Source organism: Cyprinodon tularosa, unplaced genomic scaffold (assembly GCF_016077235.1).
Source record: "Cyprinodon tularosa strain WSP-4 unplaced genomic scaffold, ASM1607723v1 ctg274, whole genome shotgun sequence".
NCBI lineage: Eukaryota > Metazoa > Chordata > Actinopteri > Cyprinodontiformes > Cyprinodontidae > Cyprinodon > Cyprinodon tularosa.
This window is the reverse complement of record NW_024038979.1, coordinates 312,698-332,511: the sequence shown is the minus strand read 5'-3', so window position 1 is coordinate 332,511 and position 19,814 is coordinate 312,698. Positions and strand designations below refer to the sequence as shown.

The window sequence follows — 19,814 nt, the reverse complement described above, 5'->3', positions numbered from 1 at the left end:
AATGTAGTCTCTCTACAGACGTGTGGCAGCTGTTAGGGCTTAATACCAAACGACAAAGAGCTAAATAACACCAACGGCATCATGACTTTTACACCTTTGCAAGTTTCTAGTAACTTTTTGCCTGAAAAAAAAACATTTTGTGTGGTAACATAGCCCCTGCAGGCTTATTACACAGCCCCTGCAGGCTTATTACACACACAAAAAAAATCTTTTCCCGTAAGGCCCCTTGTTAATCGTCTTATAAATGGTGACAGTGAGTTATAAAGATGAAATCACTGTAAATTTACATTTTATATATATATATATATATAAAAATAACTATTTATTTTAATTAAAAAACTTGAAGCAAGACATGAAGCTGAAGCGTAAATTCAATCTTCACCTGATGTCCCTCGTTCACCTCCAGCCAATCAACTCGGGGGCTACACCTTCTCCGAAGCCAATCATCTTGCAAGATCCCCTTCATTTAGGTCCTGTGCCAGCTTCTCTCTCCCACATGGAAGCGAACCTTCATCAACTTCCACCCCATCTCCTCCCTCAGTCTCAGTCCAACTCATTTTCTGGGTTATTCCAACACCAGTGTCTGGGCCATGAGGGAAGAGTACGCTAATCCTTTTCTAGGTTACTCTTCCAAGTGTATGTTGATTCACAACATCGAAGAGTTCTGCCAGGGCCTGAGCGCCAAATAACTTCTTTAGTTTATGTCTTCATCTGCTTCTGTCTCCTTTAACCCCAGTCGGACTCGGCAGATGGCCACTCACACTGAGCCAGGTTCTCCTGGAGGTTTCTTCCTGTCAAAAGGGAGTTTTCCTCTCCACTGAAAAACTTTGGTTACTTAATAAACTAGCTGCACTCCTTCATTACATATTAAACCCACTAAACCCTGTGGGTCCATTCCTCTGCTATCCTGAAGGTTTTTTTAAGGTCAACATTTCAAGTGGCTGTAACTAATATGGGCGGCTTTGAAAAACTGAAAAGCTTCAGTTTTACTGTTTCACTGCCTGTTAATGCTTTGAGTGACTAATGGAAAAGTTTCCTTTTCACTAGAAAGTCAATATTAGGAGGTAGCTACAATAAATTAGATTTCTAAAGTTAGTAAACTAATTGACAGAATTCTGTTCATTATTGCATTTCTTTTAAAGTAGAATTGAATATCCCTTCTTTTTTAATCATAGGTTAAACTTAGAAGGAGATAAAGATGAAATATTTCTTTACTTTTAAAACAACAGGTGAATGAAAAGTTTACCAAAGAAAACATCCACATGAAGCTTAGGACCCACAAAATAAATTTTTATTTTTTCTGAACCTTAAAATGATAGATGGCTGTTTAAAAAGGAATATATTTTAATTATTAGATGTTAAATGCAAAAATTTCCCAAACATCCATAATATGTCAATTTTTTATTTTCCACCTGCCTCTGAATATATTTTTTCACTCATTTGGAGTTTCAGTGATCAGAGAGCTGACTGAGAGTCTCTAATCAGATTCGTGTTGCGGCTGTGAAGCTGCTAATCCCCCTCAGGAAGCTCCAGAGTTAGCCCATTTTGACCATGACAGAAGCTCTCCTCAAACTTCTGCTTCCATCTTCTTCAGCACATGGTTTAATGCAAAGTATACCTATATTTAAGCATTTATAGTGGGGAAAATTTGAGAAACAAATCAGGGAAACAATGAATTTTGTCTGGCAACCTGCTCTGGGCAGCTAATCCTGCTCTGATCCGGCGGAGTTTCAAACTGAGCTTGTATCTGATACCTTCCAGCTGCTAGAGGACGGAACATGTTCTTAGACAGCAGGTCACCTAAGGAACAACATGACTTTGTGAAAATGTGGAATAGTTAACATACAGGACAATGCTAAATGTTTAATCCCCTCTAACCTTTCAAAATTTTGTTACATTAAAACCATAGACTTTATTTCCTGTGGTAGACCAACAGATATGTGTGCACAGCTACGTAAAGTTAGGAGAGGAACTGATACTTTTAGTACCCTCAAAACAGAGTTCACTGTAACAAATTTCCTACAGAAATCACCTGATTAGACGTTCTCTGGAACGCAAGGGACACGTTGGATGAGTCGAAAAGATTAGCAGGGTTGTTTTAAAAACACAGCATCCCAAGCTGTGAACATTTTGTAGAGTTCTGCTCAATCCATAATCCAAATAGGGGAAAGAGTATGGCCAGCATGGCAACTCACCTTGGAGAATCTTTGGAAAGTTAGCAACCGTTAGCAACGCGCTCCACAAATATGATGTTTTTTTTTAATAGATTGACAAAGAGAAGGCTGTTGTTTAAAGAAAACCTTGAGAAATTCAGCTTATAACTTGCTGAATGTTAAACAGAAATTGATCTTTTCGGATAAAATCAAAACATTTTGTTTTGGTTTCTAGTAGAAGCAGCTATATGTGAAGAAGAACTTGTACTCAATATACTGCAGCTACAGTGAAACACGGAGGTGGTGGCATCATGCTTTGCAATGCTTTACTTCAACATCAGCAAGGAAGTTGGTCAAAATGGATTGTAAGTTGATGAACTAAATATAGAACAGGTTAGAGAGAAAACCTGTTAAGTGTCTATGAAAATATCAAGGCGGGGACGGAGGTTCATCTTCATGCAGCCCAGTGACCCACAGTACACCACCAGAACCACCACCATAGAAACAAAGTGTAATCATCTATTGTGTGGGTCAATCAAAGTTGGTGACTAAATCAACAGATTAACTCTAAAATCCATTTTCACCTATGTTTTTTCTCAAATCTAACCAAACTTGTGCAATTTTGGGATTTATTCCTAAAGAATAACAGCTGTATCTTAGCCGAGGGTGGCCAAAGTATGGGATCAGGAAGGTTGAATGAAAATTTGCAGTATTTTTCATATTTTCTCATGTTGATGTTTCCAAACTTTATTTCCATTTTATAATTATAAACTAACTTGTGATGGTCCCTTTGCAGAAAGCAAAAAATATTTGAGCACATGCACTGTTTTTATTCATTTCAGGTGTTTGGTTGGGGGATAGAAATGCATTTTTTTTTCTGGAAATGAAAAGGAAAGCAAGGAGCAGTTTAAAAAAACCAGACTTTAGAAAACAGTTTGACCTCCAGACTAAAAAATGGCAACAATAAGGGTGTTTATATCTTTTACAGTAGTCCTGTGACCCTTCTTTTAGGCCTGTTCCAGGAGCTCCATGGTGCTTCACAGTTATGGCATGCTGCTGCCTTGCGACATTGACAAGTTCCACGGCACAGAATACGTCTGCTGCCCTGCCTCTCGCTCCGGGGAGTTGGCCCCCTCTTCCCTGCCCTCCCAAGAGGAGGATGATGACGAAGAAGAGCAGATAGAGAACGAGGACATCGACCTGAGTGACAGTGTTGCTCTGGAGGAGAGGTCAGCAGCTTTGATTGCATCTTTATCCATTAAACCTTCATGCAAGGAGAAGTTAAACAGGATTACGTTAGTTTTATAACAGTGTGCAAATTAATGATAATTATTCCCTCCTAGTTTTTTTATGCGTTAAATTTCCATCTGCAAATTTAAATAATTACCCTGGAGATGATGGCAAATAGTTCAACAAAGTTAACATTTTTCCTGTTTAATTTAATACTGGCAGTTAAACCAGTAGTGACTAGTTAAAATCAGTACAGATATGCATACTTTAGTCATAATTAAATACAATCCAGTATAACCCAGTCATTGATACAATTTAATTTAGTTTATTTAGTCTAGTTTATTCATAACACATAACACATCTCAGAGCACTTTACAGAGACTTTTTTGTTAGATCATATAGTCAGATCAGTAAAATGTTTTCTATCTAGGAAAAAACAGAGGATTGCATCGAGTCATTGATTTTGCAGGATTAGCCCCATCTGGATGAGCTTGTGGCCCTAGTTGATATTTAGTGTTATTTATAATTGATGCTACAGCAATGTCACATGCCAAGCATGCATGCAGCGACAGTAGAGAAGCTAATCTCTCTTTTAACAGAAGAAACCAGGCTCAGTTTGAGCTGCAGCCTCAACCTTTAAGACATGCCTGCAATCTATGTAATGGGTTAGCTTCATCTGGATTTATAGACAGATATAACTGAGTATCATCACAGTTGAAATTAACCCCATGCTGGTTAATAATTCTACTAATTGGGAGCATATATATAAAGAAGAGAATTGGTCCTAGCACTGATCCCTGTGGTACTTCACATGTAACCTTTGAGCATGTGGAAGATCTGTCATTAACGTGAACAAACTGAAATCGATCAGATAGATACGATTTAAACTAGTCTAGTGCTGTTCCTTTAATTCCAACAAAATATTCAAGTCTTTCTAAGAGATTATTATGATCAACTGTATCAAATGCAGCACTGAGATCTAAAAGGACGAGCACAGATACAAGTCCATTATCTGAGGCCATGAGAATATCGTTAGTGACTTTCACCAGAGCTGTTTCAGTGCTATGATGAGCTCTAAAGACAGACTGAAACTCTTCAAAAAGTTAATTATGGTGTAAGTGGTCGCACACTTGTTTAGCAACTATTTGCTCAAGAACTTTAGATAAGAAAGGAAGATTAGATATAGGTCTATAATTTACCAGGTTTTCTGGATCGAAAGAATGTTCCTTAAGTAAAGGTTATACATATCAGGCTGTACATATCCCTGTTGGAAGAATAGAATAATTGGTCAAATTTAATGTCATTTATTGCACAGTACTGTGAAGTTTAGCTGGCAGTATAATAGCAAAAATTAAGTCTGCCTTCTTCCTTCATGAAAAATTTTTACTTGCTTTGCTTTGATGCACAGTAGCACTTGGTGATACATTCTCACATTCAGTTTATTTAGACACATTTGAAAATACAGCCACTAAGCCCTAAGCTTTGTTTTTGTCTTGTTAAAAATTGTGGCCTGGCTCAGATGTGTGAAACCGCTGCAGCAATGACATATCTGTCACTAATTCACCTTGAAAAGTAGCAACTTCTAACTGATGCTTGATATCTGGAGTCAAGGAGAGAGAAGTTCATACTTCAAAGCATTCAAAGTTTAAATCCGACCGAGAAGTTGTTATTTTTACCAGGATGCCAAGATGATGCCAGATTAATGGAGTCACAGGTGTTGCGTCGTAATCTAACACCTGGTGCTCTTTGAGGTCCTGGCTGCTCAGTATCGGCTGCAGAAAAAACAGAGTCAGGCTTCTTGTGAAGTAGCAGGAGTTGTGGTGCATTTGACTAATCAAAAGTTTGAAATTCTCGGTGTCGGGCTGGAAAATCAAACAGAATTATTAACTGTTTTAGGGTCCCAAATATTAGTAATATTTTCTTTACACTAGGGCCACAGTTAATCCATTTTAACAGAAAAGCATCAGTGAAGGCTCAGAGTATTGAACATTGGGGACTATAATCTAATGGGGTTATATAACCCAATTTAATGTCCAGGAGATCATTTATTTTCTGAATGCCTTTTACCAAGTACAAAGTTCAGAAAAACAAATTGTCATCTATGGTAAACCTGTCAAAGATGGATTTTAAATTCTTATGAAGCAGGTCTCTTTTGGCTGAATGCATTCCTTCTTCCTTATAAACAATTATTTGGTATGAAATTCTGGTGCTTTACATGAACACTGGTCATAGTTCTTAAGGTGTGATGTAGTTCAGCCTAACGCTCCGGTAAATGGAAACAGTTCAATACAGGAGTCTAAAACATCATTATTTATCGTTGGTGAAGGTTCTCAGTCATTTGGGTCATAGTCATTCCAAAAAAAGGTTAAAAACACTCCACTGGACTTTGTTGCCAAATTTTAAGACATTCCCATCCTGGAACTTTTTTCAATTCAAAATGTCCAGAATAACATTGAGGTTTTATACAGTAGCTCAACAAAGCCTTGTTTTTGTTTTGAAAACATGCAAACTGGAACGGACGAACGGTTAGCCTGCAATGCCCCATACCTGTCTAAGTGTCTGAAAGGGGGGTTGTTAAAGGGGATTGTTGGCCTGACTGAATAGGCGAGGTCCTCCGCTCTCCTTGAATGGGAAGCAAAACGTCTTTAGACTTGGAAACAGAGTCCAGTGGATTGTTTTTAACTTTTTTTTTGTATTCATTATATATTGTTCAGAATATAATTGGTCCAGCTTTTTTTAACCAACAGAAGCAAAAAGATGCAGTCCATTACCCCAGATTTTGAAATGACTTCCTTTGTGTCCTGTAGGAATTTCTGTATGTATGCAAACTGATTGAGATCATGATTATGAAATATCAACACAGTATCTGCTGTGTTGTTAAGGGCAGATATATGTTTTCATCTAAATGTAGATTATTTTTATATCCTCCATCCTTTTTTCATATCTCAGTGAAACACCGGCGGACGAGGAACCCACTCAGAAGGAGGAGCCTGTGGATGAAGATGAAGATGAGGAGCAGCAGGAGGAGGAGGAGGAGGAGGAGGAGGAAAATGAGGAGGAGTACCACTATGTGTATGAAGATGAGGAGTCGGACAGAGATGATGAGGAGCAGAGGAAAGAAAGCAGCAAATCATCAGAGAAACTCGATGATGACAAGATTTTAGAAGAAGTAAAAGGTAATTAATAATTTCTTCAGTATTATCACATATGTTCTGTTAATTTGTAAATGGAGGCTCAAAGTTATATTATTATTTGCCTTAATTCACAACTCATCAGTGTACATTTCAGGTCACCCTGCCCTCTGTGTTCCATTGATCAAGTAAAAAACGGCTGCCCCACTATTTTTAATTGGCCGTGGTTATAGATTTAGCCATGATGAGTGTTTGCTGGCAGCTTTCTGAGGCCTGTAGAGGCCTGATGATCTAACAAAGCTATCCCCCGGCAGCCGTGTGCACTCTGGAGGCTGAGACCGGCCCCTGTCGTGCCTCCATGCCTCGCTGGCACTTCGACGTCAGCCTGAGGAAGTGCGTTCGCTTCATATACGGTGGCTGTGCTGGCAACCGCAACAATTTCGACTCCGAGGAGTACTGCATTGCTGTGTGCAAACGCCTGAGTAAGTCTGACGTGACAGAGGCCTGTGTGGCTGCGCCTTCCTCTCTGTGTCTGTCGGCCTGAAAACCCCCGAGGATCTTCTAGGTTTAGCTTTTCTCTGATTTAGAAGAACTCACACACCTCTGGGCACTAATGATTTCATCATACTTTCTAAAATCATCTAACCTTCTATACACCAATTTAATTTCATCTGTTTCTCCTTTTCTTTTTACACCCCAAGTCTTAGAACAACACATTCGACTCACATAATGCTAATTTCTAATAGTTAACTACATTGATAAAGTGTTCCTTATCATAAAATTTAGTTTTATTACCCAAGATTTTTTTTCAAAGCAGCTTTAATTTCATCATACATATTTTTACCTGTTTATATTTTATGGATATTACTATTAAAAAAGATTGAGCTAATTTTTCTTGTATCTTAAAAAAAACCTGCTTTACAGGCAAGACAGATTAATAGATAAATGTAAATCCTTTGCAATCAAATGTAGTCGGCGTCTTCATGTTATCAGGTTAAGCATTCTGTGCACTCTAGCATTCAGACCAACATTATGAATGCTAGAGTGCACAGTGCACACACATGTTGAAAATATAAGGTTAACAAATTTCAGAAGAACAAAATAACAGAGAAATAATAAAGTGGTTTATTTCAAACATGTCAAAGAAAGAGTGCAAAACTAGGAAAAAATGAAACACTGAAAAACTGCAGTAATTTTCATATTTAAAAAAAGGTGATAGAACTAAAAACTTAAAAGCTTAAATCTATAAAAAGGAAGAAAAAACTCATGTTAACAGCAGTCGCAAGCTGCATAGGTGCTCATTTATATCCTTAAACTGAACAACAGTTAACAGAGGTTTTAATAGATCTAAAGGATTTTTTTTTTAAAGGTAGCAGGAGAAGACTTCTACATAATTTAGCATCTAATGCAAACAAGTCAGGGTAAAGTAGAGTACATGAACTGTTTTACATTTCTCAGATTAGAGTTGTTTAAAATAGACTGTAAACTAGAAAACACAGATTAATCTACCTTAAATAAAATATCCACCTGCATAAAAGCCCATTTTCAAACCTGTGGAGGCATTACCTTAACCTGAAACTAAACTCTTTTCACATCCCAACATATTTTATGATGTTAGATCTTTACTTGGCACCACGCTAGATGTAAAGTCTTAATAGATTGTTTTTATTTTCTGCATCTAAAACCTCAGTAGAACAAAGGAAGATAGCTTGCAGGGTAACGTCAAAACTCTGACCCAGTCATACATTGAGCCCCAGCTTGATATTAAAAATGTTTTTCTTGTTTTTTTTTCAGCTTTTTTAAAGTCTGTGTTTACATGCATGCTTTCAACCCTTATTCTTATGTTTCCTGTCATTTTTGTTTCCCCGTCTGTTTGTTTTGTAACATTTTTCCATGTTTCTTTGTTGCTTTTGCTCACAGAGCACTGCCATTATTTATAGAAATCCACCAGGATGTCGTTATGTATCTGTTGTTTTTTTGGTTTTTTCTTGTTGTTTTGTTTTATTTTTTTTTTATGTAATTCACTTTTATTAGGGCAAACATAGTTCAGGAAGTTATCCAACTGGATTTTGTTACATTTAAAAGCAAAAGGAAGACTATAAAGTAGAGGCATTTGGAGCGGGAACTCTTTCTCCTACTGGTTTTGATGCTTTAGCGACGTGATGAGGTCTGTTCCTGTTTTCGACCCGGTGGCGCTGTTGTTTTGGTGACTTGCATTGATGCAGGTGGGGAAACTTTATAGTGAAGAACCTAGAAAAAAAAGGCAACTTATAACGCCCCTGTCAACCGAACTGTCAAAAACGGTGATGTTTCCATTAGCGCCGGAGACGCGGCTTGTCAGCTGAAAGCCGATGAGGAGATGAAGGAAAATTTGAACTGAAAGACTGTCAGATTCCCTAAAACATATCAGCCTTACTGTGGGTGGAGGAACGCCAATGAAAGGAGTGCTTCTGAGTAACAAATCTTTCTCCCCCATTTCAGCTCCCTCGCTCTCGCTGTGCCTTCATTTGTTTCTTTTTGTCTTCCTGTCTGCCTTCATCTCTTTTTATGTGAATACTTTCCAAATTCACTTTTATTTTATTTTTTTTCTGAATTTCCAGCTGTGCCGGCGACTCCTCAGCCCACCGACGATGTGGACATCTACTTTGAGACTCCTGCCGACGACAAAGAGCACAGCCGCTTCCAGAAGGCCAAGGAGCAGCTGGAGATAAGGCACCATAATCGCATGGAGAGGGTGAGCGGGCCAAATCTGTACAATTAGTGCACTTACTGGCTTTTTTAAAAATCTTCTGCTTTGAAACAGAGAGTCTACTAAAGCAGCAAAGTTAAACTTTAGTTTTTATTTTTGTAAGCGGTGTTGCATTTCTATTTTTCAAAGGGAGCTTAGAAAGTTACTATAATGACTTGTAAAAATTCTCCATACTTATCCTTTACCAAAAAAAGATAGCTTTCTTGTTTTTCTTTCTTTTACTAAAGAAAATGAAACAGATTTTCTGCAAATGTCTGTGCTGCAGGTAAGGAAGGAGTGGGAAGAGGCTGAGCGGCAGGCTAAGAACCTGCCCAAGGCTGAGAGACAGACGCTGATCCAGGTAAGTCCAAGATCCTTCCTCTGGGAGCCCCCCCATCCTCCACCTTTGTCACTTTGTTTGGGTCAGATATGACACCTCACAGGCTCAGAGTCTCTGCTCCAGTAATTATCCTATTTCCTGGCTGCTCTATCTTTACCACTCTAACTCTAAATTAGGACATTGTCTAAGTAGGGAGATGTCTAAATGAGTCTCCCTTTAGATGGCCTGAAGGCAGGAAGGCTGGAACTTTAATGGAAATAAAATGAGTGCCATTCTATATCCTTATCTGTTAATGTTTGCGGCATTGCTTTTAGCACTTCCAAGCTATGGTGGAGTCCCTGGAGGAGGAGGCTGCCAGCGAGAAGCAGCAGCTGGTGGAGACTCACCTCGCCCGAGTGGAGGCTATGCTGAACGACCGCCGCCGCATAGCCTTGGAGAACTACCTGGCTGCCCTGCAGGCGGACCCTCCCAGGGTAAGAAGAGCCCTCGTTTACGCCAGTTTAAGGCTCAGCTCTCCTTCTGTAGTATTAAGGAGTCAGAAATCGGGGGGTTTCTTCAGGTATGGAAGCAATAAAGTAGGAGACATAAAAAACAGAGATTAATAATCAGATTTTCTGAACATATCAATTACTAATTGTACATAATTGATGAATAGAAAAAGAAAAGCTGTGCCCCTTGGATACATTTTAATTTGGGAGATTTTTGCAATCCTACCCTCACCTATGGTCATGAAATTTGGATCATGACCGAAAGAACGAGATCCCGGATACAAGCGGCTTAAATGAGCTTCCTCCGCAGGGTGGCTGGGCTCTCCCTTAGAGATAGGGTGAGGAGCTCGGTCATTCGGGAGAGGCTCAGTGTAGAGCCGGTTCTCCTCCACATCGAGAGGAGTCAGTTGAGGTGGCTCGGACATCTTCTTCGGATGCCCCCGGGACGCCTCCCTCGGGAGGTGTTCCAGGCACGTCCCACTGGGAGGAGGCCCAGGGGACGACCCAGGACACGCTGGAGAGACTACGTCTCTCGGCTGGCCTGGGAGCGCCTAGGGCTTCCCCCAGCAGAGCTGGAGGAGGTGTCTGCGGAGAGGGAAGTCTGGAAGTCTCTACTTAGTCTGCTGCCCCCGCGACCCGGTTCCGGATAAAGCGGGAGACGACAAGTACGAGTACGAGTACGAGATTTTTGCAAAATCAAGTATTTTCAGAAACAAAATCTTTAAGAAAAAAGGTAACGGCTAAATTTGCTTTTCTTCCATATATATGAATATATATATATGTATATATATATATATATATATATATATATATATATTTGGAAGAACATATATATATATATATATATATATATATATAAGCTATATATATATAAGCTATATATATATAAGCTATATATATATAAGCTCAAATTGCTAGTATACACACAAAAAAATATAAATATATGAACCAAAAGTTAATAAATGGGGGTAGCTTACTTAGGTTACTCAGTTGTTCCTAATATTTTACATTTTAAAAGGAATTTTGGTCAAAATATATTGAAATGCCAAACAGGTCATTGCACCAAAAATTAATATCATTCTTGAAGTGCTCATTCCAAGGATCACAAACAGCCCATAGTTACCCAGGTTAGAGGTTTATTGGCTGAGATCAATGAGCAGAGAAAAAATTGTTAAAATTGCAATCTAGAAATCTTCTGTTGAAATAATAATTTCCTTTATAATTTCCTTTTATTTAATAGGGTTTTTTTTTCCCCAAGCAAAAATTTTAACTGTCATCAAAATAGTATTACTTCCAAATTTCAGGATTATGTTAAAAAATCAATAAAAATGTGTTTTCTGCTCCATGCACCAGGTTATTGTTCTCCTTTTTTCTGGCAGCCTTTAACACATCTTAATTTGATGTTAACCAGGATCAGTTTAAAGGGTTGAATTCATAAATTAAAATGTGAGCCTGAAGATGTTTGACCATTTGTGTTTCAGCCCCACCGTATCCTGCAGGCCCTTAGAAAGTACGTCCGTGCCGAGAACAAGGACCGCCAACACACCATCCGCCACTACCAACATGTCCTGGCTGTGGATCCGGAGAAAGCAGCTCAGATGAAGTCTCAGGTTGGTGGTTTTATCCTGTTAGCTTAACTAACCTGGGGATTACCGCAAAAAAAAATTTGGAATATCAACTTTGAAGACCGTGTAAATTGTCTACTAAACACATTATAAATGACATAGGTGTAAAAAGTCTCCCCGCCTTTTATGATTACACTGTAGCTCTAGAATTAAGTTTCTGTTTCAATATTCCTATGTTTGAGGATTTCTTGGGTGTGTCTAAAAATGCAGCCTCATCTCATCATGCCTTCAATGAACAGTTTGTGAGCGAGCCCCTCCATCCTCCAGAACACAGGGACTCAGACGCAGCAGCTGCAGCCTGTCTGCATTTAGAGAGACTCTCCTCATTGAACCTGAGTCCCACAATAACTGATCCCCCTCCTGAATAAAATATTAGAGTATAGATATTATATTTATTGTATTTCTTTTACTTCAAAACCTTTGCAGAGAGATAGAATAGCATGTGGGCTTCGTTTCAGCGACCCTGATGGACACAACCCAGCATCTCTGGGCAGGGAACTAGACATATTTTCATTATTTTGACCTAATTTTATATGTTTAGTTTCGTTTTTAATCATTCAAAGTTGGTGGAGTGATTAATAAAACATATTTCTGTGGTGTGACAAACTGAGAACACACATTTATTTCTAATTTGCATGATCTTTAATGTTTTAGCCCTAGTGGTTGTCTGGTTGGCTCATTTTCTCTGGCATATTTCATGAAGTTTGTTTCATAAACTAAACTAAACTGCACTGGAATTATAAAGTATTATTCTGTGACAGAATGTTTGCTCATTTTCAAGCTTCTTGTCAACAATAACCATATTCCAGTGTTATGTCTAAGTGATATTTCATCTGTTCATCTCCAACTATCCTTACAGTCTATTTAAAGTCTGTCTTTTAGAAAAATCTGCCAATATATATATTGAATTTTTTTCAACAGTCCTTGCAAAATGTCAGAAAATTCTGGATATTTTAGTCTGGGAAAAATGTAGATCTTTGTCATGTGTGGAGATTTCTGCATGATAAATTTGAAAGCGTGTGGCGAGCTGATGTTGGTCCTCCTCCTGGTGCTGCTCAGACAGACCAGGGATAATGATGTATCCGTGTGCACCTCTCTGCCCTGTTTGTTAACGTGTGGGCGGCATGGAGAGCATGTGTCTCTGAGTTGGAGTCCGGGAGGAGGGCGGATGTTTCATTCACTTCAGCCTGAGCTGGAGATTAACACGGCACAGGTCTTGTGTAATGCTGGACTCTGAGCTGCTGGCGCAGGGATTAGGGTGGAATCTCCTCCACTCTGTGCACATTACTGTCTGTTGGTGCCCTTTGACTCCGTTTAAAGTTTCTAGATAACACAACAGATGGATGAAACAAAACAAGGAGTTGGAACATGGGCGTCCGGGGAGGATAGAGGGTTTTTATTCCAATAAAAGTAGAAGTGGGCCTGCTTTCACTGTTAGTTGTTCCTTTGTGACTCATCAGCAAGAATTGCTGCTTTATTAAACCCTTATTTCGAGAGTTTACATCTGCTCTTGTGTTATAACAACTTCAAATATCTGCAGTTAGAGAGATTGCTAAATGCATCAGAATTTCTGCTCTTGCTTCGAGATGTTTAATATTTCCTGATGAGGGTTGTTTGTCAGGAAGGAGCCACAGGCTTCAGTCTGCTGCTAATGGTAAAGGTGCCACCTGTTGCTTATTCTCAGGCACTGCATGATAAAACATGTGGTAAACACCAGCTGTCTGAGGACAGTTGTTACCTTGTGACGATCAGTCTTTGTCAGAAAAGGTCTATTATTGTTTTAAGGTTTCTTTACAGACAGACAGTAGGAAATATGCCCTTTGAGCCTTTTCTGGAACTTGAGATGTCTTTTTAAGCCTGCGATGTGGTTGAAGACTGGAGCTGATAAGCAGCAGATCCTGTCACGTGAGCTCTGAGGGAAGAAAATATTACATGCCTCAGCTTGTTTTGTGTTTCATGTTTGAGGCTTGAACAATCCTGAGTTCATCCAGTTGAAAATGTTCTAACCTGGAGAGTTAATTTCCGTACCTGTGCATTTTTAAAATCACAAGGTGGAATCAGCCTCTCCCCGTTCAGAAACAGATCGGTCATCTGGGATCGTGGTTGTCTTGTATTTATTTCATATTTATGAGGGGATTCCTAAGGTTTCTCTTCTAAGATTAATTCAGATTTTGTTTTATTGTCCATCATCCATCCTTCTATTTCTATTCTATATCTACTTTAAAAAGTTGGCTACAAAATGCTTGAAGGTTGAACCTGTGCTAGTCTGAAATCTTTGAAATGAAGAAAGTATCCTAACAAAAAAAAAAAAAACGCCTCTTCTGTAGCAAATTTACCTTTAGTGATTATATAACTTATGAGTTACTGCAACATTTAATTTCCCTTGGGGATTAATAAAGTATTTTTGAAATGAATGGAGTTGAATATGCACGTCAGATAAAGTAGCAGGGCAGGTGGCATTATCACCTCTTTGTGACAGCAGAGGTCGACGTTTTCTCCATCCATCAATCTTGAGTGAGTTGCTGATGACTATAAAATCATGATTGAAAGATGATGCATTGTTCAGGTGAGGAGAGAAAGTAGAGAGATAAAAAAAACAGGACAAGCAGATCAACGCATGCAAATAGTCAAGATCTCAGTCAAGCTGAATGTTTATGGTGCAAATTTATCAACTGCATGAGAAATTCCCTCCTGCAGCGCTCGGTCAGCTGCTGTGTGAGCAGGTTTCAATATGATTGAGGAAACATGTCGGCATTCTTCTATTGATGGACATTGATTTATTTCAGTTTTCAATTTACTGTTTTTTCAATCTTAATTAAAAAATAAAAAATGTGTCCAATTAATTACAAAAGCAGTAAAATTGAGCAAAAAGTAAAAACATATTTTGAAGTCTGAGTGAGTTTCCTCAGAGGCTGGTTAATGTATATGTCAGCTGAAGGTTCCAGTATGAATTTGATGAACAGCAATTTAAATGGCTGATTTATTTGTCTCCTAACATCTTTCATTAATGACTCTGAAATCAGTTGTTTGCTTTCAAAAACCTGCATAACACAATCACAGATCTAGCTTTATTTAAAACCCCAAACATCAGTATTCTGTTTGCTTAACTCCTTATTTTTCTGCTTTCCTGATTTCAGGTGATGACCCACCTGCGGGTGATCGAGGAGAGGATGAACCAGAGTCTATCTCTCCTCTACAAAGTACCTTACGTGGCCGAGGAGATTCAGGATGAAATTGGTGAGTCTCGTTCAGTCTGAGCCCCTCCGGCCGCCGGCTGGAGAATGAAGTGAAAATGAAATTCACACTCGTGTCAGGGAGATAAATCCAACACCTTTCATTTTCTGCAGCTTGCATGGATTTTTATTTTGATCTGAAGCAATCCCTTTTTTTTTTCCTTCTTGCTAAAATGAAATATAAATGCAAGCAAGGACCCGACGGTTGGTTTAAATGTGTCGATGTGACCCAATTATTCAGACACACTACAGCATTGTCTTATCTTCCACCATGAGCTGGTGATGAAAAAATTTAACAAAGACATCCCCCCTTCTGTTTCCAAGGCCATTCCCATCAGGAGCTCTCGCTTTTATGCTTTACTAGTTATCTCAATTTTAGAATTTTAAAATGTTCCCCAGTTTTCTTTGCTTTATTTGGGAGCTCTAAAGTTGAAGCATAAATTAAAGTTGAGTTACGGTAATGACAGAACTGGGTCACAGCTTTCACTGAGCGGCGTTCGTTTGGGAAATCCAGAGCTGAGTTTTGTGAAAAACATCTTTCAGAGAAACACTAATTGGTAGTTAGCAGGAACAGAAGCTGGCGCCACTCTTAGAAAAATGGCAGAAAAAAAACAGTATCTGGTGATTTTCTTTCTTTCTATAGTTCCACTCAGAAATATGTAAACACTCATCATATGCTTAAATAATAATTTGAGGCTATTAATCATTCATTTTAACTGTTTTTTTCCAAACTTGAAAGAACATACAGATTACCACTTCAGGGAATTAACTAAGCAGGAAAGCGAGGCACAAGTTTGATGAATTTATGGAGAGTTTTTTCAATCAGCTCAGGATTAAAATGATAAATACTGAAACATTGCCTCAGATCAATAGATAAATAGCTGAAATGTGTATTTTAACAGAAAAATTACACAAAAAATCCCAACAAAACTTTCTAATTAGAATAATTGGTCAAACATCTCACTAATGCCTGAAGCCTGTGGATCACAGATCACAGTTCCTCTGCAATGATCTAAGAGACATTTATCCAAATATTACTGGATGAGTTTTTATATGTAATTTAAGCCCTAATTTATTGTTTTCAGATTTGTGTGCCCAAATCTTGTTAATTTTTATTCCCGGTGGTTGTAGTTTGGATGATCATTTTACGCAAGAAAAAAGAACCATTTTAAGCAAAGCAAGTTTATTTATATAGACAATTTAAAGTGTTGTACATGAGAAAAGAAAAAAAGAAAGGAAAGTGCATAAAGGCAACACATATAGACAAAGAAATTAAAAGTTGCACATTAAGATGGAGGATTATTTTAAAAACAGTATTTTTTTTTTTACAAAAAAATGAATGATGTTTGTAAGATGAGTTGATTGATAATCCCTAAATTGAACCATTTCTGTATCAGTAACATTTATAAAATGCCACAAATTTCATTGCTGTTTTCTAAAAACCAAGAACTTCTTAGACTTTGGTTTAAAGAAAAATAGTTTTAAGACTGATTAAAAGATTTTATCCTGATTTACTTTGTGGTTCACTTAAAACCGTGATTTTGCCCTATGTCCAAATTCTACAGCAGAATTACTTTCAGAATCATCTGCCTTTTGTTTTTAGAAGCTCAGGTTATGTTGCACTCAATAAACCAGTTAGTCTTTGTTTACAAAACACTTTAGAGCAGTAAATAGGGGGCAATTAGAAACAAACTGTAAAAGCTAACGAGCTAAATCATGTGGATGTCGGTTTAAAAGGACAGAGAGGAAGCAGCAATCTTCTTGATGATCAGATCAGGATAAATCCATTAATGAGTGAAATGGATCATCACTGGTATTTAAATAGATTGATCAAAAAAATATACAATACAATACAATAAATATGGAAATTATGTCACATTACTTATAATAATCTTAGTTATAATAATAATCTCAGAAAACAATTGAATTAGGAAGAAATGCACTTAATGCACCGTTTTCTTCATGTGTTGATTCTTAAATACAAAGTAATGAATCTGTTTTTTGAATGAAGCATTACTGGAAGGATTATTACCACACCTGGAGGCTGACAAGGATATTATTTGTTCTTCTGCAGACGAGCTGCTCCAGGAGCAGAAGGCTGACATGGACCAGTTCCTGTCCTCCATCTCTGAATCACAGCCTGATGTCACTGTGCCGTCGGAGGAGGGCGTGGTAATCCCCTACTCTGAGGGCAAACCCTACCGGCCCATCCAGGTCCATTCCCTGGGGTCCCGCCCGGAGCCAGAAGGTATGCAGCATGAGGAACAACACTGTGGCTGCAGGTGCAGCCGGTCTCACACTGAAGTGTTTCTGAAGGGCGCTGGCGTTGGAGCGCGTCACAGCCGCTGCTCGCTGACAGAGAAGGGCTGCCAGTGTGTTGTAAACTGATGAGAACGTGTGGTGGAGTCGAGGCACGAGGCTTATCTGCGTCTCCACGTTTCCCCGAGGCCGAGCCTTTAACAAAGCTCCACCGTTCAGATCAAGCTGAGCTGCAGCCAGTCGCTTCAGGGGAAAATGAACAGTTTGGGCTTCATTTTTCATCACAAACAAAAGACTGACTCCTTAAGGAGAGAGAAAAATGATGGATGGAATACTTCCAGCAAGAAGGAAGGCAAATTACAATCAAACCCCCGAAGAGCGTTTAAGATATGAGCCAGCGGCCCAGAGGGCTGAGACAGGGCTGCCAATTCTGAAACAGCTTCTGTTTTTCAAATTCTCTCATTTATTTTCCTGCTCCTCCCTGCTCAGCTCTTTGGTCAATCAGTTAACAGAGCTTGATAATCCTGCCTTTCTCTTCTCACCTAAGTTTTCTTTCTTCTCTTCGTCCCCTTTTCTGATCTTCTGTTTTTCTGTTGGTCATTTCTAACGTCAAGGCGACCTAGCAGACTCCCCACGTGCCTTCAAGAAAGGTGGGTGCCTCTGTTGCGTCTTGTTTTCCTCATCCAACTAAGCCATCTCCATTTTTACCTTTTCTCCTTTGCTTTTCCTCTCCCTCTAACCCTTTCTTACTGACCACCCTGATTTAATCACTTATCATTTGCTGTTTATTCTTTTATTCCATATATCTGGATTATCACCTCATGCTTTGTAGAAAAGCTGGTAGCTTTAACATCCTCTCTCAGAAATATTCGTCAGTCTGTTGCCTCTCACTGTAATTATTCCACCAACCTCATGGATATTTTTCTCACCAGCCGTCTAGTTTCTAATTGGAGCTGTGAAATGTAGAGCTCTGCTCTGAACTCAATGTTCAAAACTTCAACATGAACTTGTGTGATGTCCTACAAATCCAGAGACTAATGCAAGTTTTAAAGCCTCCCTACCCTCTTTATGCTTTAATCCTAAAACACCAGGCATTCAACAGCCTGGAGGACTATCGATCAACACTACCTTAAAAGATACAAGAATTTTCTGGCTGCCTGGATGGAAATATATTTTTATGATGGTTTGAGTCTGTGATCAAGGCAATGATCATGTCTCTAATCGTCTCAAACCAAGGAAAAGAGTTAGCTACTTTGGTTGGTGCAGTAAATCGTCTTAGGAAATTAATTATTAATAATTTCTCTCATTGATTATCTTTTATTAGTAGCATAAAATCTGTTATTTAAAAAAAGGTGACATTTTCTCCACTGTATAATTTGCTGTCCAGACAGGAAAGAGTAAAACAGATGAAGTTTAGATGATGCACTTTCACGAGCAGCGAGGAACTAGACTTTTCTGTCTATGATGAATTTGTGATTGTGCACATTTATAAAATTCTTTGCCTACTGTTCGATGTTATTATCTCAAAGTTATCATATTCCCTCCATCTTTCACATTTAATAACAGTACAAGCACAAGTAACAATGTTTTTTTATCTGCCAACACTAAGTGGGATATGCACGGTTTTTCCATTTTAGAGAGATTAAACCCGAAAATATGGCCTCCCTATATTTACTGTACCACTAAATTGATATGTAGAATAACTAATGGGGGAAGCATCTATGTCCAGACTTTGACACATGAATATGCTTTGATGTAAACCATCCTACTGCAGCTCTGACTGCATGTTTATGCCTGTTGTTTATTTGGAAGAAGGCGTTTACACTGATCTTTTCCAGTCTAGCTTGTTTTTTCCTGAATTGCCCCGTTTGTTGCAGATCATCCATGATCTGTAGTGTTTTCTGCTGCTTTCCTGACTTGCCCCATGTCCTCTTATGTATTTTCTGATTTCTTCAAATTTAGACCTAAAGTTTTAAGAAACTAATTTTTTTTTTTTTACCTCTTAAAACCCACCGTTTTATAGCGTTTAAAATTAATAACTCAGAATGCATGAAAATTACACTGGTAAAGTGTTTACCAATATGGACATATTAGATATCATTGGAAAGCTTAGATTCTCCACAATTCAACCACCAAGTTCATTTTCTGGACATAGCGAGCACCAAAGTACAATTCACACATATAGCAGCATGTCAAAATGTAAACATGACAAAGCAGCCACAACAAGCAAGCATGTCTTTAGTACTGCTGTTCAAAAAAGACCTATTATTTTTGAAAATACAAAAAACTACTTTGATTCATGTTTGAACTGATGCAGCTCACCCAATTTTCATTTATATATTCAGAAACTAGAGGGTTTGTCCACTGATGTTGATTTGTCCTCAAAGAGAAAATGTCCAATCTGATGCCTTTATTATAGAGTAGTTTAATATATAAATTTAATAGTTATCACATTTTTCTTTGCATTGTATAGTCTTGGTTGTTTAAACATCTTAGCTGCTCTGCAGACAGGTCTTACTGTTTTCCTTTGCAGCTGCCTGACCTCCACCTCCATGCTCCCCCTGCAGGGGCTAATTTTACTCAGCTTTTTAGATGGAATCATTGTCTCCTTTCTTTCAAATGCAGTT

At 38.5% G+C, this 19,814-nt stretch overlaps 1 protein-coding gene across 5 annotated transcripts in view; it reads left to right on the top strand.

Moving 5' to 3' along the window:
• aplp2 (amyloid beta (A4) precursor-like protein 2) overlaps positions 1-19,814 on the top strand; it is a 98,574-nt gene that overhangs the window by 72,650 nt on the left and 6,110 nt on the right. For 2 of the 5 annotated variants that reach the window (XM_038289968.1, XM_038289966.1), the window contains exons 5-14: positions 3,165-3,382; positions 6,333-6,559; positions 6,829-6,996; positions 9,115-9,248; positions 9,529-9,603; positions 9,897-10,055; positions 11,552-11,680; positions 14,833-14,932; positions 17,003-17,176; positions 17,802-17,837. In XM_038289968.1, the coding sequence (XP_038145896.1) occupies positions 3,165-3,382; positions 6,333-6,559; positions 6,829-6,996; positions 9,115-9,248; positions 9,529-9,603; positions 9,897-10,055; positions 11,552-11,680; positions 14,833-14,932; positions 17,003-17,176; positions 17,802-17,837 (1,420 nt within the window). The remainder of the gene's footprint in view (positions 1-3,164; positions 3,383-6,332; positions 6,560-6,828; positions 6,997-9,114; positions 9,249-9,528; positions 9,604-9,896; positions 10,056-11,551; positions 11,681-14,832; positions 14,933-17,002; positions 17,177-17,801; positions 17,838-19,814) is intronic. The other 3 variants (XM_038289969.1, XM_038289967.1, XM_038289970.1) reach the window with 2 other exon arrangements.